The sequence below is a fragment of the Xenopus tropicalis genome, chromosome 8, assembly GCF_000004195.4.
Source record: "Xenopus tropicalis strain Nigerian chromosome 8, UCB_Xtro_10.0, whole genome shotgun sequence".
Taxonomy (NCBI): domain Eukaryota; kingdom Metazoa; phylum Chordata; class Amphibia; order Anura; family Pipidae; genus Xenopus; species Xenopus tropicalis.
In genome coordinates this window covers 108,918,150-108,943,379 of record NC_030684.2, presented here as the reverse complement: position 1 = coordinate 108,943,379, position 25,230 = coordinate 108,918,150, and the positions used below count along the sequence as shown (strand labels likewise).

At 37.4% G+C, this 25,230-nt stretch overlaps 1 protein-coding gene across 3 annotated transcripts in view; it reads right to left on the bottom strand.

The window, feature by feature from the left end:
• Positions 1 to 25,230, bottom strand: part of mipol1 (mirror-image polydactyly 1) — a 176,432-nt gene that overhangs the window by 76,936 nt on the left and 74,266 nt on the right. For all 3 annotated transcript variants that reach the window (XM_031890866.1, XM_031890865.1, XM_002935336.5), the window contains one exon: positions 1,827 to 1,925. In XM_031890866.1, the coding sequence (XP_031746726.1) occupies positions 1,827 to 1,925 (99 nt within the window). The remainder of the gene's footprint in view (positions 1 to 1,826; positions 1,926 to 25,230) is intronic.

Here is a 25,230-nt window from a genome sequence, read left to right as displayed (position 1 = left end):
TTGGTGTACAGATAAACTGCGGCCCTATTTATATGTTCTTGAAAAATCTAACATGCTTTATGAGTAAAGGTCCCCAATACACGGGCTGATTCTAGCTGCTGATATTGGTCCCTTAGACCGATTCGGCAGCTAATTGGCCCGTGTATGGGCACTACCGACGGGCCTACCCGACCAATATCTGGCCTGAAATCGGCCAGATATCGATCGGGCAGGTTAAAAAATCTAGTCGGATCGGGGACTGCATCGGCTCGTTGATGCGGTCCCTGGACCGACTTTACCTACACCCATCGTTATAATTTGATCGGATTCTCCCGATATTGCCCACCCGTAGGCGATGTTGCCAAGTGAGCGGATCTGATGGTGTATGGGCACCTTAAGAGATGAAAAGGAGGCATTATGGGATATAATGATTTCATATATTTGGATTTAGATGTACTTGATTTTTAATATTGTTTTAAATGGTATGCAGCCATACAAAGCATCCAGGTAAATGCATATTGCCCTATGTTATTTGTATGATGTATATAGCAAGATTAAGTAGCCATTTGGTGTTGTTAGGTCTTCACTCGCCAAATAAATACATTCTTCAATACAAACACAATAAAGAGACCTCAATTAGTAACAGTACTGATCATAGGGATCCATATGGATCACAAATGCTCCTGTACCATAAACATAATGAGGAAAACAAAATAATTTGGAATGCACAAAAAGGGTCAATCTAAGCCCTTGCTTTGCCCTGTGGCAAAAGTACAGCATTACCAGGTCTGCCATAGAAGCAGCATTAAGCTTGTGCATAGACAACTTCAATGTGACAGCGTCCCGTGTCCTATGGATTTCTAAAGGATAGAAATGACAGCTAAGCCTTATGGTAATTTGGTTAAAGAGGTGCATAGGAGCCAGAGTAAAATGTGCAATAAATGACATGAATGTGTCAGTATCACTAATAAGGAAGGACTGTTTTTTTTCTAAATATTCCCTCTCTTTATGACTCAGTCCAGCAATCCTTACAACGCAACACTACGACCAAGTTTAACTTTGCAAAGCAGATTGGCAAGGATGTCAACCACACTGGTCTAGGGGCAACACAGCCTTTCAATGGGCTGGAATAATGTTTGCATTGGAAATCCAGCATATGAAAGGACTGTAATGCCCCCAGTGTGTCATGAGTTGTGAGTAACATTGAACTAGTGTTAGTTTAGGATGAGATTATTTCAGAAAATAATATTCTTCTGACAATAATACAGACATCTTCCTATTAAATACATGAATGAGTCAGTATCAGTTTATCAGTGTCAGTTATTTTTTCTGGTGTAGGAATGTGCTACAGGGAGGCATTTGGGGTGGGGTATGGAGAGCAGACTGTTGCATTCATAAGTACCCCAATTAAACAACACTGAAAATGGCATTACTGATTCCACACATTACTAAATGGCTGGATTGGCACATAGTGAACTGATTTCAAACTCTTTCTCAACCAATGACAAAGTATTTGCTACTAGTCTACATGAAGAGAATATAGATGTCAACAATGACCTAACTGGCAGCTACACTGTCCCATATAAACATCTTTAAGGATCTTCCGAAGCTTCGGAAAGATAATATGCTTCCATAACTATGTATAAGACTTTGGATGTCAGTTTGGTACTTCAGTCAGAAGGGATGGTTTTAAAGGGAGACCATATCAAAAGTGAAATAGACCCATATATTTATTCAGAATTATAAGTGTATGTACTGCAAAAATATAATTCATGTACATCATCATTTCTAAGAAAGGGCTGTGCGAGGGACACAACAAAGGTGTAAGGCCCAGCATATGCATTTACCTTGGAAGAAGGTTCTATGCTCTTCTCTGCAGTTACAAAATCCATGGAGGTCTGTTTACTCTCTTGCAGCAGATGAAGCTCCTTCTCAAGCTGTTTGCACTAGGGATAGGAAATCATAACATGAATATTTGCTTTATTTTATATGTACATACTGAAAAGCATGAACCCCTTTTCCCACTTTCACAAATTTACAAATTACAGACAAAAACAAAAATAAATGAATAGATGACAAAACAAAAACTGACATAGGTCAGCCTATGAATTGCAATGTATTTAACAATCCCAGCAGCGCTCTTACCTCTGTTACCCAAACCAGTGAAATTAACTGAAAAGTAATCTGTTACACATTCATTTTCCCATTGTATCTGACAAACTGAACTATTGAGAAGTGGACATAAGTATTCCTTTTTTCTTGTCTTCCAAGAAACTGTAAATAGCACACTGAAGGACAGTTTTTTTTTAGCTAAAACTCTATTTGTTTGTGTAAAAAAATAAATAAAACACATTTTTGTGATTTATTAAGTCTAAAAAGAAAAAAACACTAATAAAGAACTCACCATCTAAAAGCTGTCGAGGTCATGTTGAAATCAACGGGAGCTGTCCTAGGCAAATTGTAACAATGCTTATTTAATTTGTGCTTTTAGAGGTTTTCAGTTTTGTGGGTTTTTTTTTTTTTGAAAGTTTGAAAGTCCATGAAGATTCATGGAAAAACATAAAAACCACAAAAAAAATTTGTGGTTGTTGCGTTCTTTTCGTTCTCCTTGCACATTTTAATTTGTTTGTGCTTTTTCAATTCGGATCTTTTAATAATTGACTAGACATTCGTGGTTTTAGTGGAAATGAGTTTAGTCGTGGTTTCAAAAAGCACGAAGAGAAGCAATCCATGTTGGTAGAAAAGATTAAAATGCACCAAGTGCCAAAGACTAGAGGTTTCAGACTTCAGTTCAATCCTCCCTTCGACTTTCAAAATTTGCTCGGGTCACCCTCCTATTAGCTTAACTAAATTGTGAAAGCGCGGATGGAAAGTGCTCTCAGCAATTTGTTGGCAAAGATTAAAAGGCATCATATGTACTATAGCCCATAGGTTTTCAAACATTTTCAAGACACCCTTTGACATCCTATATTTGCCCAGGGCCCCCTTTAGCTCTTAACTAAATTGTGAAAGTACAAGTGCATGGGTAATTTAGCCATAGTCCACAAAGATGCTGGACATCAAACAAGCATTCATCCCCAATCTCACCCTAAATTAGCCTCAAAACAAACACACATTCTCATCCAAAATAACTTTTATGCCAGGCTCCAAAAACTGTTCTGTGCCCCTAAATGGGGTCAGCCCCATGGCCTGGCCAAAGCCTTCCTAATAACAACCTTCAAACTGTGCTATAATCACTATAACATTAATCAGCAGCACATGGTCTAATTGTCAAGAACATATAACGGTATAATGTCATTGAGGTTTACATGTAATGGATATTATTAAGAGTCTCTTAATTATCAATAAACTTCATATTTTGAAGTAGTATATAGTTACCTAAATAAGATGCAGAGTCCAGTGACTAAACAAGAGCTAATTTACTGTACACGATTAATGCTACACTATTGTGTTATTGTTTTATTATTTCAATTGTATCTAATTTAAAACAAATATGTTAGACAAGCTAAACCAGAGCAAGAGGGGCAGAAAAATCAAATAAATATGTTTTTTTCCCACACAAAACATATCCTATTTTCTGTGCTGTTTGTCTTCGTTCATCCTGTGATTTGGGTAAAGCAAAAATATATATTATTTTGTTCTTTTCTGTTGTAAATTACTAATAGATCACTCTTTCATTTAACCCTTACTGGTTTAAATACTACTTTTGTTTACTTGTTTAAAATTAGATACTTAGTTCCATATAAATAAGCCCATTGTTTTCCCTATTCTGCAGTCTGTATCTCAGTTTAACAGAGATGGAGGAGTTTATCAGAATGTTCCAAATAAAAGCACTTCATAATTGTTTATTAAAAAAAAAAAAACACAGGAGAAATGTCGTTTTGAACAAGTCTTATTCATTGATATTATACTGAATGAAAGAGTACACGGTATATAACCCATAGGGTTGATAAGTTGCTAAATTATATTGCATATATACTCTTATTTCATTTCAATTTTCTATCCTTGTATTTCACGGAAACTTGGGATATTCTACCAGTTACAAGCCATTAACGTGTTCTGGCAGTTCTTGAGAAAAACAAACACAGAGCAGAGAGGAATGTATATTATATGAAGAGACCCAACCCACACTCTAGTAATAGAAAGCTGCAGTGCTTAGTATTATGCATGTGAAGTTTTGCTCAGTTTATTGGGAAGCAAGACCAATATGCTCTGCTGCACTCTTGTGTCCATGCACCTTGGTTGTAAGAGTTTGCTCAGACATGTACAGAAAAAACTGGTTAAATTTAAAAAAAAATAATAAAACCAATAAAATATCCTTTCATGTAGGCTACAAAACAGGACACACCAGTTCATAAAAGTGTAAATTTCACAGTAACATTATAAATGGAATGGAAAACATGTATTTTTGCTCACTTTATAAGGGAAGTGACATGGTGCTGCTGCCCAGTAGCGAATAAGCCTTTGGCTCACCAGAAGTAGAAAAAGAGAGCTTTAAGGAAGACAGAGATGGGACTGAGAACCATAGAGCGCACACCAGCAAGTCTTGGGTACGTTCTCCTATTAACATCCCAGTCAGGCATCACTGAGCGGAGCATCTGGGCTCCTTCCTCTAAACACTGCCAGACTTTGCTTTTCTTAACTAAAATAACCAAACTTCCTTGGCCACAGACATTCGGCTTCTTTCATCCTTAAGTTAGCCGTACGCTAGACACTGAGCTGCTTATGTTCAGCCATGCCAAAGATCCCGCTGTCACTGATTCCCAGTCAGCTCCAGTGCAAATACTACTTTTTTTTTTTTTAAGGACACGTGTTTTCATTGGTTGCTTTCCTTCTGTCCTTCTGCCCATAACCACATGTCAGGAGCAGGGCTTCCTTCTTAAAACAGGTTGATAAAAATAGTTATTGAAGCTGGTAGAAAAACTAAGTGTTAGCATAGAAAGGGAAAGTTTTGCCTCCATGGGCCCATAAAGGCAGGTTCGTTTCCTTACCCTGCACACCTAAAGAAAAACAAGCTTTAGACCCTTCTGAGCCTCACTTTTAAACACAATAAAAGTAGATTTTCCACTTGATCCCGCTGTACCATGGAGGAAGGTATAAACAATCCCAAACTTAGACCTGTTTACAGTTGAATGCACAGTGGGATTGCTGGCAGGCCCCAAGTACATTTATGATAATTTCGTTCTTCTGCCTCATGATTCCACAGCTGTCAGCAGCACAAGGGAGAGAGCTTGTTCCTGGAGTTTGTAGGCTGATACTGCAGACTCACAGAAGCAAATACAATGTCACACATGTTTAAAGGGCATATACAGCTTGTTCTGAGGGAGCTCAAGGCCCAGCTCTTACCGACTTATGCTGAGATTGTCCTTTTCGGTCACAAGGACAATTCTGTTTTTTCTGCACAATAACCACTCAACAAATAATATGAATAGCTCAATAATAATGCAGCAGACATGCAAATAATTAAAGGTTTTATGGAACCCTGCTGTTAAATTAAAGAATATCAAGAGATTTTTGTGACCAGTATTGCAGGAAAAGGGCTTGTAGGTCATGGAACTTCAAGGTGACTTGTGCCTTAATCCTGAATTTATATAGTTTGTGTGTGGGGGGGGTTAATTATTGGATGGTGGTGGAGATATGAGGAGCTTATAGATTGCCCCATTTATATACCTGGAAGGTGCACCTTCACTAACCTTACACAGGTCTGGGACCTGGGATTTTCCAGATAACAGGTCCTACTGTAATTTGGATCTCCATACTTTAACACTAGTAGAAAAAATAATTTAAACATTATTAAACTCAATAGGATTATTTGGCCACCAATAAGGATTAATTATATCTGAGTTTTGTTATTACAAAGAAAAGAAAATTAGACACATTTCCTTCTAATGAAGTATTTGGTAGATGACCTTTCTGTAATTCAGAACATTCTGGATAATGGGTTTCAGGATTTGGTGGCAGGCTGTCACTTTTCTTGCCAACAATGTAGCACATATGTAATTGGAAAGCATAAGATTAAAGGTAACCACAAACTTGGTCTAATTTTCTAATAGGTAGTAGACATTTTATTAGTCACTCAAACATCAGATATTAAAAAAACTAAGAAACTGTGGAATTGAAAGTGTGTGCAAGTATGATCAACAAAATGCTAAAATGCAGCAATACGCGCCTGAATGATGAGTAAGACAAATATAATGAAAATAAAGAGCACTCTGATCATGAGAACATCATGGGGGGAATTTTACAGTTGGACTGGCCTGCCAAAATGCCTCGGTTAGACCATGTCCTTGTGGGTCCCAGCCAAGTACAGTTCCTATTATCCCTTTCTTTTCGCCACCATAAAACATTATAACACCAAGAAAATGTAACACAATCTATATCTAATTGTTACATGACTATTCCCTTGGGGCTGATTTAACAATTCGGTGCTACATTTTTCTCTGATCGCATTTTTGGCTCAGTTGTGTTTACACCCCCACAAATGTGTTTAAAAAAAAAAATACAAGAGTCAGAAGAAAAAAAAATCAATCCTGACAAAAGCAAAAAAAAAACCCACCAAGATTTGCATCAAAAAACAAACATGAGTGTTAATAAATCAGCCCCACAGCATCAAGGTCTTTTGATAGTGGGTCCCAGTCGGACATGAGACTGCTGCTATGAACTCTTCTGCTACTTCAGAGGATGTAGAATGTAAAATGCAGCTGCTTATTACATTCCAATCTGTCGATGATATACAATATACAAGCTGGGGGCATTTATACAATTCTCCTACTGCATAGAATAAGTGCATGGAGACAAAAATGACCGCACTTCCTACAAGTAGACTTCACAGAAAATGCTTTTTTATGTCTCTGCGTCTACTCTTTTTAATGGTATAGCTCCCACTTAAGCTGGCCATACACGCACCGATAACATCATACAAACCCAGTCTTGCAGTATTTTGGGACATGTATTGTGGCCTGTCAATCCCAACCAATATTCTTGTGCTATGGATATCAGTTGGTCAAGTGCTTCATTTAGGAGATGTAGGAAAATCCAAATGAACAAATGATGAGGACATGAAGCTCCTTTTTCACTTCCTGCTCTTCAGATCATTTGGGCTGCTTTCCCAAAAAGAACAATGAAAATGTAATCATATTCTATGATATCTATATGACCGGCCCATGGTCCAAATAGTGACTGGCCAGTAAATGACCAAAAGTGCTCATACACTCACAAGTACAAAGAATGCAATATATGGTACTGAACAAATAAAACTAACAAGAATGAAAAGGTCTTGGTAGGTACTTATATACAACAGAAAAAAAAATAAAACAAATGAAAAATTAGTCAAAACTGTCACTGGGAGCCATATATTAGTATTTCCTATAAAATAGGCCTGCAAAACAAGGGCAACATTATTTAACTTGTTTGCCACTTGTCGGGGTCTCTCACTGAAGCAATAAATATGTGTTATAGGTCACTTTAGAAAAGTCCAATATCTTAATGGGGAATAAACTATGAAATGCCACTGCTTATCTGTGCTTAACAAACTACTAACATAGGGGAAGATCCTGTTGTGCTTTCCCTAATATTTTCATGCTCTTCCCTATATGTCTGGTCCAGCCCAAATGATGTCAAACCATGTCTCTTCAGCTGCCTACATGCTAGCTGCACGAGAAAGATCAGTCTGACAGAAAAAGACAAAGTGACTATAGCCCTACTGGGATACCGAAATAAAGCCTACAGGAATATACATCTATCTTACTATGAACATTAATATAATCAATATAAATATGTTTAAAATTCCTTTGAAAATAACTCCTTCTACCCCTTGCAGTTTAGCTATACATAAAAAAAAAATAAGTCATGTCATAAAACACAACAAAAAATAAAACAGACAGTACTGACAGAGAAATAATATTTAAGCCAAAATCAAGTGTGGCTTAGAATGAGATCTCTCACAGGCTTAAGAAAGATGCAGACATTTATATAGGTTACCTATACCAATCTATACCAATGTTTTTATATGTTTGCCATCATTCATAAAGAGATTGAAAAGAAGGACAAGGCAAGGATATGATATGAAGCTCTGGCACTGGAATTATAGGTTGATCCTGGAACTTAGTTGGTATAATGCAACGTGGGGTATGTGTAGGTTTGTTTCAGAATGGTTCAGTATCTGCTTAATAAAGTAGATTTAGTGCTTGATATAATGACATAGCTTTATATATAATAATATTAAGCACTAGTCCATACCTTTAGGTGTTTGAAAAGGCAGCAATCAGCTTCAGCTGTGTTATATGTGCAAATAATATTAATGCAGATGTAAATGGATTTATGCCCTACTTACATGTATTTTTCCATGGAGGGAAACACAATATGAGCATTTTTAATTTTTTTCTTTGTTAACCTTTTTGTTGTTTTCATGCTTCTTACTTCTGTTTGTAGACTGCACAACACTCAGTCAGCAATAACATATCTAACCTTGGTTACCTATTTCATTCTTTTACTTCTATTTTTCATGGAAAATGTTTTCTAAATCTCTGAATTGTTTCATGTAATCAAGTGTTCCACGTACAGTGGTATGATCTCTTACCCTGAAACCAGGTATCGAAAATCATAGAGCGCATCTTAAGCAAATAAATCAAATGTATTTTTTTCTGTAATAATAAAACAGCTTGTACTTGATGATAACCAAGCATCAAGCCATATTGGTGGCAAAACAATCCTATTTCATATTTAAATGTTTTTAAATATGGTGATCAAAATTATTTTAAAACCCCTTATCTTGAAAACCCTAGGTCCCGAACATTCTGGATACTCGACCCCATACCTGTACAAACATACACCTGTTCAGTCCATGATAAACTGTGATCAAATAGATTTAGAAAACATATATTCTGGGTCTAAAAGCTCTACAAACTTTAAATGTTTTTAATACAGATTTAGTACTTTGTAAAAAAAAAAAAAAAAAACACATGCAGAATTTGTGAATATGTTATAATATTATAATATGTTATAATAAAATAAATTTACTGACTTTTTAAACTTGAAATGGTTTTAAAAGCGGACATGGTCGTCTTTATCGATAATGACAGCAGCATACTGTAACCATACACCTGAAGATGAAGCTTGCTACATTCATTTGCTTCTAAATTCCCATTCATATCTGTCATCAGTGCCTGTCACTGTTTCTTCATAGGAACATTACCAAAACACCATAATAAAGCTTTGAATATGTGATGAGAGAAATGTGGGAAAGCAAACACGTAACTTAGACAAACAGTCCTTAATATCATATTCCCCTTGCAGCTACAAACATGTGATACTCCCATTTACATATTTAGGGCCCTTCACATCCCTATGGTCCACCAAAATACACCACCTTCACACTTCCATACGATTCACTTAAACATATAAAAGCCAGTCCTGGTTTATGAATTAGTTGAGTCCAATGGTAGGATGAGAGTAAATAATGGAACCTATAATTGTTGGCCGTAATTAAGATTTACCAGCTTTAGAAAGCATTACAGGATTAAAAAAAAGCATCACAGTATAATCCCCTATCAAGAATATGGACTGAAATGCATAAAAAGAGTCTCAGTTTAACATACAAAAGGTAATATACGGATACTGCAGAATATATTTACATATTTTATAATTTACTGTAAGCATTTACTTTAAGAATTGATTGATCTATGTAGCGCTAATTATAAAAAGTAAAGTATATTTTCTTTTGTAAACAAAAATCTTCCTTCTAGCTATAAAATCTTGAATATATTTTCCGCTGCTAATAAGCATTCATCAACAGGAATACTTAACGGAGTACAGGCATATAACCCATTATCCAGAATGCTTGGGACCAAGGGTATTCCGGATAAGGGGTCTTTCCATTATTTGGATTTTCATACCTTAAATCTACTAAAAATTCAATAAAACATTAATTAAACCAATAGGATTATTTTGCCTCCAATAAGGATTCATTATATCTTAGTTGGGATCAAATACAAGATACTGTTTTATTATTACAGAGAAAAAGGAAATCAGTTTTAAAAATCTATATTATTTAATTAAAATGGAGTCAATTGGAGACAGGCTTTCTGTAATTTGGAGCTTTCTGGATAACGGGTTTCCGGATAACGGATCCCATACCTGTACCACAATGACAAGGAAAGTTGATCCAACTCTGGGTACAAACTAGGTCTTTCAAAGTCAACAGCATCCGCACTCAGCCATTTCCTTCATTCCATATATTAAACATAACACAAGAGGCCATTTGAAAAACTTAAGCAACAAGAGTCACAGGGACATTTCTTGGTAACGGTACTCTCCTCCAAAGCAGTTCAAAATAAGCAACCAGGAGCAAAGGTATTTGTGTTGGCCTACATAAGTGTACTGGCACTGCCATGGGTTAAAAGACAAGATGCTCTGAGGGAAGGTAGCAGAGATGGCATGAATGGATGAACACTGTGAGCAAATCTGGCCAGGCGACTCATACTCCAATGCCGTGGTCGCTTGCTGGCCCGTGGAAAAATGTGTTTCTTGCTTTTCCTTCTGGAACAGAGGTCTCGTTGTGCTGAGACCGGCAGTGCTGCTGAGAGAAAAATGTCTCCCTTCGGATGCTGCAGACAAAGAATAACACTGCTCCCTCCAGACCAAACATAGAGCCTTTGGTGTCAGACAGAGCTGTGTGTTGTTCAGGGGTGATGTTTAGACACTCTTGGATGATGAGAGGAAACCGTCTCCTCGTTTCAAGGTATAAACATGACAGAATTAGCATTCTTAATTACCCAGTCTCTGCTCAGCAGCTGGACCAGGGGACCTTCAGCAGCACATTTCTATATAAGATATCTGAATATACCACTGATCTTTGCCACAATAGAACATTTCTCAATATGGATTCATGTAGTTCCCTGTAGATAAGTCTTATTGGTGGAGGGGGACATACAAAGGCAAAAAAAAGGCCAATCAGTAAAAACTATTAAATCAAGTAGAGTACATAAAACCAGATGGGAAGGGCAAGTCCACAAAGCAAAATAGAAATAATGCATCAATTAAAAAAAAAAGCACAGGCATGGGACCTATTATCAAGAATGCTCAAAGCCTTGAGTTTTCCGGATAAGGGATCTTTCCATAATTTGGATCTCCGTATTTTCAGTATACTAAAAAATAATCCAAAGATTCATTTAACCCAATAGGATTGTTTTGATTTTAGTTGGGATCAAGTACAAGGAAAAAGGAAATCATTTTTGAAATATTAGACTATGGGAGATAGGCTTCCAGTAATTCTGAACCTTCTGGATAACGGGTTTCCACATAACAGATGCCATACCTGTACTATGATTGAATTCTTTTGACTTTCATTATAAGCAGTGAAAATGTTTTTCAAGGTGAGGTTGTGATAGTAGATTCTACTGTGCATTGGGGTTCAGTTGGAAGGGTTGCACTCTTTTTTCAACCCAAATTAACTATGTACCTATGTAACTATGCTATAACTAACTTAAAATGCACTTTTTTTCAACAAAAGTGTGCATTGACCCTGTGAATACTAGGTTTGCTTTTTATTAAAGGAAAACTATACCCCCAAACAATGTAGGTCTCTATAAAAATATATTGCATAAACAAGTTCATACGTAAAACCCTGCTTCATCTAAACCATTTTCATATAATAGTAGTATGAGCTATTGGGTAATTCTAAACAGAATATTGCCATTTTAAGATTTAAGGGCCACGCTCTGGGATCATAGGACTCACAGTGCACACAAACAAGCCAAGGCACACATACATGCTAGGCCACATCAGCCAATGAATGGAGTTCTGTCTTTTGCTTCCACACCACTTCCTGTTACATTTAAAGCTGCATTACTTCCTGTCAGCTGATCTCTGTTAAGTATACATTCTGGGGGTATAGTTTGCCTTTAAGTGCTCTTGATTTCCTTGTGACTGATTAAAATTTTTTTTTTAAAAATTCCAGATCCAAGTTAGTAAGATAACTAATAATATTTACATGGATGCCTCCTTTATAGCTCAGAAGATCATTTGGTTGGGCTTATGTAATAAAAAATATATTTGTATTTATTTTTTACACTGACATCGACTGAGAGGAAACCATGCTAGTCTGCCTCTAACTGACAGGGGCCATTTCTAACACACACTTGGGCTGCAGGCCCGGATTTGTGGAGAGGCCACAAAGGCCCGAACCTAGGGCGGCAGAAGTTTAGGGGCGGCATGCCGCCCCGCCGCAAGAACATTTTTAAATTTTGCTCCCATACGGAGCAGTCGGGACCTCTCCCCACTGCTCCGTATGGGAGTTAAAAGGAGCATTTGCGCATGCGCACGGGGGACACCCACAGGGGCGGCCTCGGGGCGCACGGGATAGAAATCCGGCCCTGTTGGGCTGGCAGAGTCATTCAACCCCTCCCTTATCGTGTTTTATGTTAAATTGTTGGATTCTGGGATTCCCCTGCTTTCCATGATGGGCAGTACACAGCAGAAAGACTTCCCCCAGAATGCATCACTTTAACATGGTGTTTTAGAACTTCTGTTTAAGGGGGTTGGGAAATGGTTAGTGTGAGTCAGAGGCAAGACTGTTATGATTTCCCCTCAAACTAAGGAATCATGTATGTCTGTGTATATATTTATTCGTCAGTTGAGACAGTGTTTGTGCACCTTTTTACATGAGCTCAACTGAATGAGCTCATGTGAAAAAGGGTGGTATTTTCCCTTTAAACGGTATATTAGATTGCATAGCTTTCACTCACAAATAATGCCACCCATTTGCAGCTCTAAAAACTCACAGGCCTTTCTCTTCAGATTTATTTACTTGATGAGAAGACAGATGATCTTTTGGTTCTTCCCTAGGACTGCCTCAGCAGTCAGTACATAGATAGCAATGGGAAATGTGTGCGTTTTACTATGGCTGTCTATATAATATGGGCAAGGGCAAGCAATATTGCAGCTCTTGCTCTTATAAATAAATGAAAATATAAAAATAGAAGCTGCTTTGTGCACACCATAAAGGTGAGTAAATGCAATATCGTATAAAAGAAGGCTGCTGTGCCAGTGGAAGGAAAATATGGGGCAGAGCTTATTACAGGATGTTTTCTCAAGAGGAATTTCTCTCACAAATAAGTCAGCATTTGTAATGCTTCTCTCGGCGCCGACCCATTTAGGAAAAAGTGCAGGCTCTTGCAAACGCTAAATGTTTTCATATTCCGTTTATGTTTTTTTCTTTTTTTTGAGCCTTTAAATTTAGACTTTTAAATTTTGCGGTGATAACGATAATAAACATATTAACATATCTTTCTCCTTAGCCTAGCATGGAGATGGTGAATGTTCCACACCAGAAGCAGCTTGATGCTGAGGTAATACATTAAAGGGCCTAGCGGGAAGTCGTACGGTATCCTAAAACTGGCACATTATGACTTGGTAAATATTATGGCCAGGTGAGCAACAGACAGGAAGAAAGGGATTCAAATTGAATTTCCCCCTAAAATAAACTGCTTACAAGTCCTTTTTGAGACTTGGATTTCATGATATTTAATTTAGAATATATCATTTGGAAAGCTTGTCTTTGCAAAGCCTATTTCATGCTGCGTGTGTGCTCTCTTTATAATACCTGAATGATTACTCCATCCTCATTGGAGCAATATGGTGCCGTAAGGTCACATCAGGAGAATAACATTACCATGTGTCCATTAAGCCCACAAATGTAGATTTCCGTCTCTTAGGATATCATGTAGACAGTATACAGTTCAATTTATTTAAGCATTCATTTATCAATCTATCACTCACTTTATTTTGATGAAAGACCTACTATTTGACTAATTACATTAAGGGGTATATTTATCATGCTGTGTAAAAAGGGGAGTGAAGCGTTACCGGTCATGTTGCCCAGGGCAACCAATCAGCAATTAGATTTGAACAGTTAAAAAATCAAAGCAAAGCATCTAATTGGCTGCTATGAGCAACTTCACCAGTAATGTTTCACTCCACTTTATACACAGCATGATAAATATACCCCTTAATGTAAGAGAATCCTGGATGGACAGTTAGCAGTTACAGTCAAGTAAAAAAGTAAGTAAACATCATGGCAATTTCTGCGTTTTATTAACATTCATTAGTATTTATTTGATCATTTCAACAATACTCATACACAATTTACATTTTTTAGTCCATTGTGTAATTTAAATAAATATTAATGCAAAATCCGCATTTGGAAAAAGTAAGGAATATTTTTTTTCATCAGCTGAAATATCTAAAATTAGAATCAGGTGCAGCAGATCAGGTGCAAAACGAATCAAACATCATTAGTGAGGATTTTAAAGAAACCTATTTTGCGTAAACCTTGTGATATTAATGGGGCCATTTACTAACAGTCAGATTTTTATTTAGTTTGGATTTTTTTAGCTAAAAGTCGCTGAAAAAAGGTTGTGACTTTTCCAAGATTTACTATGCGACAAAACAGCAAAATTCCAAATCTTAACATATTTCATCTAAAACTTGTCAAGATCATGTAGAACTCAATGACAGGTGCCCCCTTACAATTGGAAAATCTTTCTTTGCTACAAATCCTAAGGTTTTTGGATTTTTGATGCTGGCTTTTGCACAACAAAACAAAAAAGTCACGGTTTTCGCAACTTTTCTGCAATTTTTTTCTGCATGTGCTTTTCCAGTTCAGGTTTTTTGTTAAACGTGGAAACAAGTTAATTCGAATTTTTTTAGTAAATCTTTAGTTTTAGTAAATCTGCCTCTAAGTTTGGTTTGCTTTTTGTGGTTGAAGTGTGTGGTTAACATGCCTAGACTAAAAGCGCACTCTGAGGCCTTAAGAAAGAAAGCTATAGGCCAGGCTGAATCAGCAAGTTCAGCCCTAAAGTAGAATGCAAGATGCTGAAAGAAGTACCCTCAGAATTTAATCACAGGGCTTACGAAAATGGCATGATTCTTCCATTACAATGAGGCAAATGAGAACAAATTAGATCAACATAGAAGGTGTGCCAGGTAGAAAATGATGCAGCTCAGAAAGAAAATCAGGGCAAAGTTTGCCCATACACATCTAGGCAAAGATCAGGACTTCTAGAACAATGTGCTCTGGATAGACAAGGCAAAGATATCAGTTATTTTGCCACAGTACTAAAAGACAGAATTTCAGCAGCAGAACCTATGGTTTAAAAAAGTTATGGTTTAGGAATGCTTTGCTGCATTTGGGTCTGAGTAGCTCACCATCATACAATCCATGATAAATTCTTTGTTGTAGTGGAGGATGTGTGAGGATCATGATTTGCGGAGGAATGGCTGAAAAAATTAAATAAAGGGTTCTAGAGTCAAAGCTAAAATCTAAATCCCATCAAGATGCAGTGAGGATATTCGAATTGGGCTGTGCATGCGAAATCCCTGTAAAAATTCTGCATGGAGGTAAAAAAAACAAATATAATATCAAGAATACTTACAGCAAATTGCGTTAGAATAAAGCTGTCACACTAGAAGTAAGAAAGAATGTCTAACCATTCTTACTCAGTGTTACAAGAAAGGGAACCCCAGCAAAGTTTAGCAACTGTTTCCCCTGCACTGAAACCAACCTTGTATAAACCTGAATAGTGAAACAGGGTATACACCACAATGCACACACCCCAGTTACAAGGTAATTGGGTTTACAATCATCAATTCTCTAAAAGAAAGTAAGAAAATCCAGTCCAAGAATAAAGCTCTGAAGACTGAGATATAACAGAGGGTGAAAGCCTAAAACCATCAATCACTGCGCTGTGGACTAAAGGCAAAGCTATTGTTGCGCACAACAAGTACATTTTTCAGAGAACATGATAAACTGCCAAAAGATTCTTTTACAGGGTAGAGATTTTTGTGTGGAGTGCACCGACACATCTAAGATGCAATAGATCTTGTCTCTGGCATGCTAGTATTAGTGCAGGAAAGATCAAAATGTGTTGGCTTTATAAAGGTATCACACAGGATCAACAGTTCCTAAGGAAATATTTAAACAGTACCTGACAGCAATAACAGGTAGGGTGACAAAAGGAGAGTTAAATAAATTAGTCTGTGCAACGGTCAAATGAGATGGAGCAAACAGAGTGATCAGGAAGGAAAGTTTAGGTTTGCGTGTGAATGGAAAGGGAACAGTGTTAGGAACATGAAAGGCAAAGTGTCCGTGCGCAGTAAGGTCTGATGGGCATTATTCTAGAAGCCATTATTACTGACTTAAGTAGAACCCTATGGAACACACATGTGATATGAGATATTTGCTCATGAACTCAGCCAAGAACTTTTCCCTTAACAACCTCCCGAAGTTATCAGTCTCTGGGATAATTGGGATCACTGCAGGTGAGCAATGATGCAGAGCCAACCCCCAAAAATCATTGGTCCTTCTGGAGCTTGTAGGTCAGCTAATCATTCCTTGTAATTTACATTTGGCCCAAATCTATCTTTTGCTAAACTAGATACCTACAGGCAGAACTACCCACCTGAACAAGATCACGCTTGGCCATTAGCCATTCAGGTAATCATTTTGCAGAATGCATGTGCTGACATGTCTGATGGAAATATGCACTATTCCATGGTCCTCTGTACAAACAGGCATTGCAAACAGTTCCTTGTAAATGTAGTTGGCAAAAATTGAAAGTTTGTGATCAATCTGTGCTTTACTGCAAATCCATAAAATAAGGAGACCCAGACATCACCATTGTGTGGTTTACTTTTGGTTAAAGGACATGTAAAGCCTACATTTTACTACAGTGTATAGATGTTGGGCACATCACCCCCACACAAATGGCATCATGTGTATTGCATATATCCCCCTCTGTTTGCCAGCAGCATCACATTTTCCTATAACAAATAGCAGCTTTTACCTGGTGGCCATTTTCCCTTTGACACATCATCAGTTACATTTAAATCTGCAAACAGCATACCTGCACAAAAAAACCCTATTTAGTGTACATTTTATCAAGTATGCAAGCTCACACGGGCAGAACTTACTTTGATAAAAAGTTCTGCTTGGATTGAGCACTGTTACACTGTTAAACTGAGCACAGGAGAGGAGGTTAGGAGAAAAAAATAGGAGCAGACATCTAGAGCAGAGTTTCTACGGGAACCAGCAATGCCACGTCTTCACTGGCTGTTAAACTGGTGGGTGTGTTTAGTAATCTGAGCTGGGAAGAACTGAGTATGCCCAGGAGCCAACAGCCAAAGTAAATTCCTAAGGGAGGGGGCAGAGTGGGTTACAGGAGGAGAAGGAAATCTAAGTGATTAAGAGGATGCTACAGCCTTACTACTAACCTTTAAACAACCAGTGTGGCAGGTATTGAAACATTTCAAATAGGCTGTTCACTGTCCTTTAAGCTACAGCACCAGATCCTGCTGCCTAGTGTTTCACTGCCAAGCAATATGCCATTTTATTTTAAATCTGAATAATGGGAAGTACCCATAGGGGAAGCTGGTTTCTGGAGAATCCTGGGCTTCGGTGATCTACTATCACATGCTTATCTACCTTTTGGCCACCCCCGCTTTAGCTGTATGTATCCATATATGGTTCTTTATAGAATAATGTTTTTGAGATTAGAAATATGGTAAGATTCTGTTAACAGAAACATATGATTCTTACAGTAAGCTACAATGTTGCTTGACGAGAAAACTTTCTAATGAAACGTAAAGGGAACATACTGTGTAAAAGAATGTGCCAGAGGAAAATACTCTGTTAAATATAGACGGATCATGCTTAAAAAAAAATGTTTTGTTCTAATTTATTAAAAATGTGTTCAACAACCTACTAGTTCTGCCCAACTGTTCCACGTTCTGCTGCCCCTTTCCCAGGCTGTGCTGGACAGCTGGCAGCTCTCAGCATTGTAGAATAGAAGCCAATCAGCAGCTGGGAGGACCTGATAGGGGACTAAAGCCTGCTTGTGTGACTGCAGGGCTGTGATTGTTTATCCCCTCCTACTGTGCTTCTGGCAGGGACAGACAATGCAGTGAAGCTTGAAAGGGGCAGGAGGGGGGGAAACTCCACTGACCCCCAATGAATTAAAAAACTTGAGGAAAATTCCACTGCCCCCAATAAACTGACTGACTTATTAGCACATTGATTATCACTTTAACTATTTATATGAATTGCTTATTATAGCATAATGTCAGCTGTTTATATTGGGATCTATGAACTGAATTATATGAGTGTCTTCTTCATGAACTTTGCAGCAGGGGAATAACTGGTTATTGGGCCCCACAGCAACATCATTGGCCCCCTTTGCTTATGCAATTTACGTAACATATGCAAAACCTTACATCACTTTCAAAGAAATTAAAACACTGATTCAGCACATTAATTATTTTTACTATTTTTATGAACTACTACTGAATAGTTAGTTATTGGGTCCCACAGCAAGTAACTTAAGCAATGAGAGCGCAGAGCAGGGGCAGAAAGGAGTTTAGGGTTTAAACTAAGGGCAAACTCTACTGCCCTCCCCCCCAATGAACTGACCATTAATTAGCACATTAATTAATGGAACTCTTGATATGCACTGCTTATTATAGAGTAACATCAGCTATTTATATATTTACACAGGGGGTGTGGACAAAATATTTATACTGCGTGCTTGTGTTAATGGGGGACCCATATAAATAACTTGTATGGGGCCCCAGAGTTTCTGATGGTGGCCCTGATTAAGCTATTAGGGTTGTGCTGCTTTCTACTGCCAGTTGTATTATACCACTTAAGATAAAGGCTGCATTGTCTTGTTGTTCCAATCATGAGGCAAACATAAATTTCAAAGTGAGGGACCGACTCTCTGCCTTTACTCATTAAGATCTTTGCAAACAGTTGTATCACAACAGCAAAAATCTATTACTCCAGTAAAATACTTCCACTATGATCAATCATGCCCTTTGCATCAGTGAGGCATTTATGAGGTTAAACATTTTTTTTGCTAAACCAAAACAATTCTGAATATTGCCTAGGTATTGTGTTTATTTGTTTAGTTCTCTATATGTACATAGTACTTACACAGAACAAATATACCTGAAGGTAGACATCGTTACAGACTAGGACAAACAGGACAGTTACCTACATATACTCTAGTAAACTGCTCTCATTGCATGGCAACATTTTAACACCACAACTTTTCTACTCATGTCAATAAAAAAAATTCTATGCTTTTGTGCATTCTGTACATGCCCCTTCCAACACTCTTGTTATCTAGCATTTAGCTTTGCTTCTTTCCTCAATATTCTAATATCTTATTGGTCTTCTACTTACACTTTCTGTCACTGCATCTGCATTTTATTCTAAAGCCTACTACTTTCTTATTATCTTTTCCATCAGGGGGGCAGTCTTATTCCCACTACTATTTACTGTGCATCAATTCTAGCCACTATAAACCACCACTGTTCCTGTAGTTTGGACAATAATTGCCCCGATTCACTTAACCATTCCCATTCATTCCAATACCACCCTCTTGAGGTAATGTAAAAGTCATTAATGGAAAAATATGGGCAATGCATATAATGTTTCCCTTATGAGAATTTAATATAGCTTTTCCAAACCTGCAAAACTATTTAACAACCCATCTGCCAAAAGACTGCCCATTTTAGTGCAGTGAATTTAAGAAAACTTTTTTTTGAAAGTTTTTCTTTAATTGCACCATGCGCATCAAAAATGAACTATTTAAATTATTAACCTACGAACTGCCCAATGAAGAACTTTACTTGGGATGCACCAAAAGGCAAAAATTCTGCCTTCTTTGGCACGTGACTTTGTTTAATTATCTCTTTAAATTTCTCTGTACTCACTTCAAGTTTTTTCTTCTTCTGGATTTACTACCCCACTACTATATTTCTGACCTCTTTTCTTCACTCAGAATGTTCAAATATTACTCCTACCTTTAGTTAACATGATACCTAAATCAGTTGTGTTTTCAATCTCCTAAAGGCATCCAAAGGAAACCCAATATATATAAATTGTGCATCTACAACCAAGCTATATGATCATGATTATCAGTATGCGTGTCCGTGGCTCCCTAAGCAGTTATCTGGTTGACAAAATGTCACCTCCAATTGTACAACAAGAAAACTGAACTAATTCTGCATATTTATGGAGTTACTGGCTTGTAGAAATTCTGGTGTATTATTCTGTAGCATGGCCACAAAGCTGGATGACCTAACTGCAATTCACTTGTGGACTGATTGGTTAGTAATGGTTTTAGAAGATGTGCCATGTGTGGATTTCTCTACTATCCATTTCATCATACACAAACAAGGACATTAACAGATAAACCCGCTCACTAACCTGCTCCAGCTCTGCCAGAAGCCAACACAATAATCTGCAAACATATTGCCTGTAAATTCTGTTCATTATGGTTGCATTACAGAAAAGACTTTTACTGGTGGCAGTTCCAGTGATATTTGTGTTGTCATCTGCCAAGATAAAAGTGACAGAGATAAATCTCCATGTGTCATAAGACAACCATAATTGATAACTAGAAAATGTTCACTGCAAGTGCTAAAATGAACATCTATATTTGAGCTGTTAAGACAACAGGTATTATACAAGACACCTCTGTTGTCTACACAGCGGTGTCCTGAAACAGATACCGAGAAAGGGCATACAAACAGGTTTCATTGGAGTACTTGCACAGTAAATTGATAAGCATTCCCTATTCTATTTCTACTGTACACTGCCAGGCCCTTCTTTCAGGCAGCCTTTTAAAAGCCTTCCATGGGATTTTCTTTAAATCCATTTATAAACAGAACTTAAGTCTAAATATTCTATGTTGACAGTTAACGAACAAAAGGACTTTATAGAAGGACGCAATGCTGCCCTGCCTTTTACTGAAATTCAGTGACATTAGATAAAAGGAGAACCTTTGGAAGTCAGAGTATGGGGTTTCTTGCCCACGCGAAAGGAGGGGAGGCTTGAAAGACGTAGCAGGAACATTGAAATTAAAATCAACTGGATGATTAAGTGGGAGGTTATATTTAGAAAAAAACACCGTCAGTGGGCAACAGGCCAAGAAAGTGTTAATTTTCAGATAAAAAAAAAGAGGACATGAATGTGCTTCTTATTTCAACCAGAGTAAAGAAAATGGAAGCTTTCTAAGCGCCCAGCACAATTTATTAGCTTCACTTTACTCTTTCAGGATTTGGTATAGACCTCAATGCAGAGATTGCCAAGACATTGCTACTTGTGGCGAGGGGACTTTTTTAATTGGTTGTTAAAAATGTTTACAAATTGAAATTGCTCCAAAATGAGCAAAAAAATAACATTAATGATGAATTGTTAATATTAGAAATTCAGTTACATTTTTATGGTTGCGGCTGATGAATCCCAGAGCTAAACTTTTATAAGTAATCTGTATTAGGAGCTGAAAGTATTAATACCTGGAAAGAAGCCAGTGAAAAACGTTTACCACGAAGCAGCTGGAAATCTGACAAATTCCCTTTGAAAGACCCAAAATGTACTCAATATGCTTTTGACAGAACGTTGACATCAGACAACAATATCCCAAATATTAAGATGGCTTTATCTTTATAATTCATTTTATTCTGTGATCAGTTAAAACAAAAGGTGTCTAACTGTGGAGGAACACCACTCTTGCAACAAAGGCTTTTGAAGTCTTTTTTAACGTTTTAGTTGGGGCAACAGGATGGACGGAATCAAATTCTCTGAACCTCCTGCACTTAATACTGATGAATGATTAGAACCCGCTCTGGTGTACAATGGGACAAGTCGCATGAACTTTACTGCACAAAAACAGGAATAGGAGGTTCCAAATACAGTACCCCTATACTAGTTGCAACTTTTAATTTAAAAGAAATCAAAATCCTTATTGAAAGAGATTTCCACTATTTTAGTAAGGGGGAAAAAATCTGTAGCTGTGGAGAAGCAAATGTGACAAATGGGGATATCTTTGAGCTAGAACCACAATGACCACAATGCTGTCCCTGCCTCACTTTGTATACACAAAACACACACTTGATGTGCCTGCCAGATGCATGTTTCGCTCTATTTTGGGAGCTTTAGCACAGGCTTTTCGTATTAAAGACAAACAAGGGAAGAGGGTTTTGATAATATGGTGTCAATAAATTATGTGGGTAGGAGTCTGTGAAATGGGGCAGTAATGTTGTTGTTGTTGTCCTAGCTTAATATATTTTTGTCACAGTGGGTTCTCCACAGCTACGATTTTTATCTCCCTTTATTGATAATCATTTTCACTATATTTAATTAAGCTATTGGTTACTTTAAATGGAATAATTCAAAGTTATGGTGGTGCAACCAGCACAGGGGTACAGTAATTTCAAACATGCCTGATACCCAAAACCCACCACTACCCACACTACATGGATAATGGTCAGAATTGTTGAGTCACCATACAAGTACTGAAAATTGTACAAACCAGCTTTACCATTACAGTATTGTGACTGGTCACATATTGATCCATGCTTAGTCCATTTCCATGTTTTCTACACACAAACACACAATGTATACTGTAGGCATTCAAACTTCAATTCTTTTATTGCAACCTCCATTTATTGTCAGGTTTTCTTATTTGTATAGAACTCTAGATCCACATAAGCTATGTGACAATAATGCTTCTTAGGTATACTACACTTATACACAAAATTAGTCTATTCTTGTCTATGTACTGATGGTATTAAACCTATTTTTGTACAGCAAACTGCATGTTTTTGATACAGGCAAGGATAACAAATAAACACTGAGTATGCCATAAGAACTTATCTGATTAGACTGTATCAAAGTATAAACATGATTTTAATCAACATAAAATTAAGCCATTTCTTTGAGAATAATCACAGGTATTTAATTACAGCTTTCCCGATGAAGAAAAATAAATGAAATTACATGTTTTCACTTCTCACCTAATTTCTATTAGAGATTAAATTGTTGGGAAACTCTCCCGGTATGGAACAGTCTTTATAACCATTTTCCTTGCCTGCTGATAACATTAAATATAGCTGAAAACAATGACACATAGAGAAGCTGATATTAAGAAAGAATGCAAGTAAATGTTTCACACAATCCAACATAATGGGTGTGTCAAGGAATTCACCTGTTCCGAATGACTAATATGTTGATCAGTTGTATTGAGTTGAGTCATATGGCTGTCATACCTCTATGGTGCTATATACCTACACTTAGGGGCCCATTTACTTACTCACGAACGGGCCGAATGCGTCCGATTGCGTTTTTTTCGTAATGATCGGTATTTTGCGATTTTTTCGGAAAATTATTGCGACTTTTTCGTTACCAATACAATTTTTGCGGAAAAACGCGAGTTTTTCGTAGCCATTCCGAAAGTTGCGATTTTTTCGTAGCGTTAAAACTTGCGCGAAAAGTTGCGCTTTTTTCATAGCGTTAAAACTTAAAAGGCGCGACGTTTTGCGAAAGTTTTAACACTACGAAAAAATCGCAACTTTTTGCGCAAGTTTTAACGCTACGAAAAAATCGCAACTTTCGGAATGGCTACGAAAAACTCGCGTTTTTTCGCGCAAATCGTATTGGTAACGAAAAAGTCGCGATAATTTCCGAAGAGTCGTAAAGGCGCCGAAAAAATCGCAAAAAATACGAAAAAGTCGCAAAATGTTCGTTTTCCAATCGGAATTTTTCCAATTCGGATTCGAATTCGTGGGTTAGTAAATCAGCCCCTTAGAAAACTTTTCAGCAGAAAATTGCAAAGACTATAGGGGTACTTTGCCATTGGCACAGGCACAAGAGCATTAAAAGCCCCATTATATCACCACTTAAGGGCAATGCACGTACCAGCTGTGTATGAACCAATGGTTTATGCAGTCTGTAGCACTGTACCAGATATAAAATACAGTGCAAGTTGCAGAGCATAGTAGTGCTGGCCACAAAGCAGCCCTGTACTATGCACAGGCATATGGTAGGTACCACAATCTCCTTTACCTTGTGGCCAATGGTGCACCCTAGCTTGTCTCTCTAAGGGTGAAGACACACAGAGCTACTAGTAGCAGCTACTTGTAGTGGCTACTAAAACAGACAATGCTGATAATTTACTGATAACAGTCTCAACATGTGTTTTAGTGGAGGCAATTCTCAGTATTGTCTATGGTGGGTATTTTTTGGTGGTTAGTAGCCATGAAAAAGTAGCTGCTACTAGTAGCTCCATGTGTCTTCATCCTAAGGGCGAAGACACACAGAGCTACTTAATAGCAGCCAGTGACACTTGTCACGGCTACTAAACACCAGAAAATAACCTGCCATAGACAATAATAAAAATTGCCTCTGCTAAAATACACACAGAGAGAGTTATCTGTAAATAATCAGCATTGTCTATTTTAGTAGGCGTGACAAGTAGCTGTTACTAGTAGCTCTGTGTGTTTTCACACCTAATGGCATGTAAGCTACATGGCATCCATGGTACAGCAACGTAATATAATGCCCACTCACTATGAAAGGTGGATGCATATGTTTTTGAATGATCATTAGGTCCCTCCTTACAGAGATATTAAAAATCAATATATACACAGGACAGCACACTGTTTATTAAATAGGTCAAGACTGGCAATCTGTGGATTCTGGCAAATGCCAGAGGGGCTGCTGGAAGATGCCATAGTCACTCACTATTAAGTGGGCAGGCGGGGGCTGTTTGTGCCTCTGTGTACTGGAAATGCCAGGGCCTATGTTGAATCCCAGTCTGGACTAGGTGCTAAAAAAAAACAATAAATAAAAATGATCTTTTATGAAAAACTGAGGTTTGCTGTAAAAGGGGTCTTTTCATAAAATGGGAATACCATGGCTTAAAACTATAGAAAAAAGAATTATTCTATCAGCATGGATTTATGTTGCACAGTTAACATCAAGTACAAGGTACAATTCTACCACAGACAAAAGTAAATCAGTCAAAAATGAATAATTGTTTACATAAAACACTATGGGAAAAAAAACTGTAACACTTCAGAGCTTACTATACAAAAGGTTTCCAGATAATAGACCCCAGTAGACCCTACAACTCATTGAGCGTAGACATTGGAGTGTGGAACTGTTCAATATTAATATTCCATATATTTCAGGTCCTATAATGTTGAAATTTATAGGCAGAAACTCAGGTGGTACAATGGATGAATACTTGACAGGGCCAGCGTGCTTTTCTGTTTTCTAGAACAGAAATTGTGGAAGACCATACTACTAAAGCTTCTGTTATAGAAGACCATAATACTAGAGCTCTGCTGCAATATGATATGGTCTGCAGAGGGCAATCAATTAGTAAGAATGTGGTAATGAATATATGG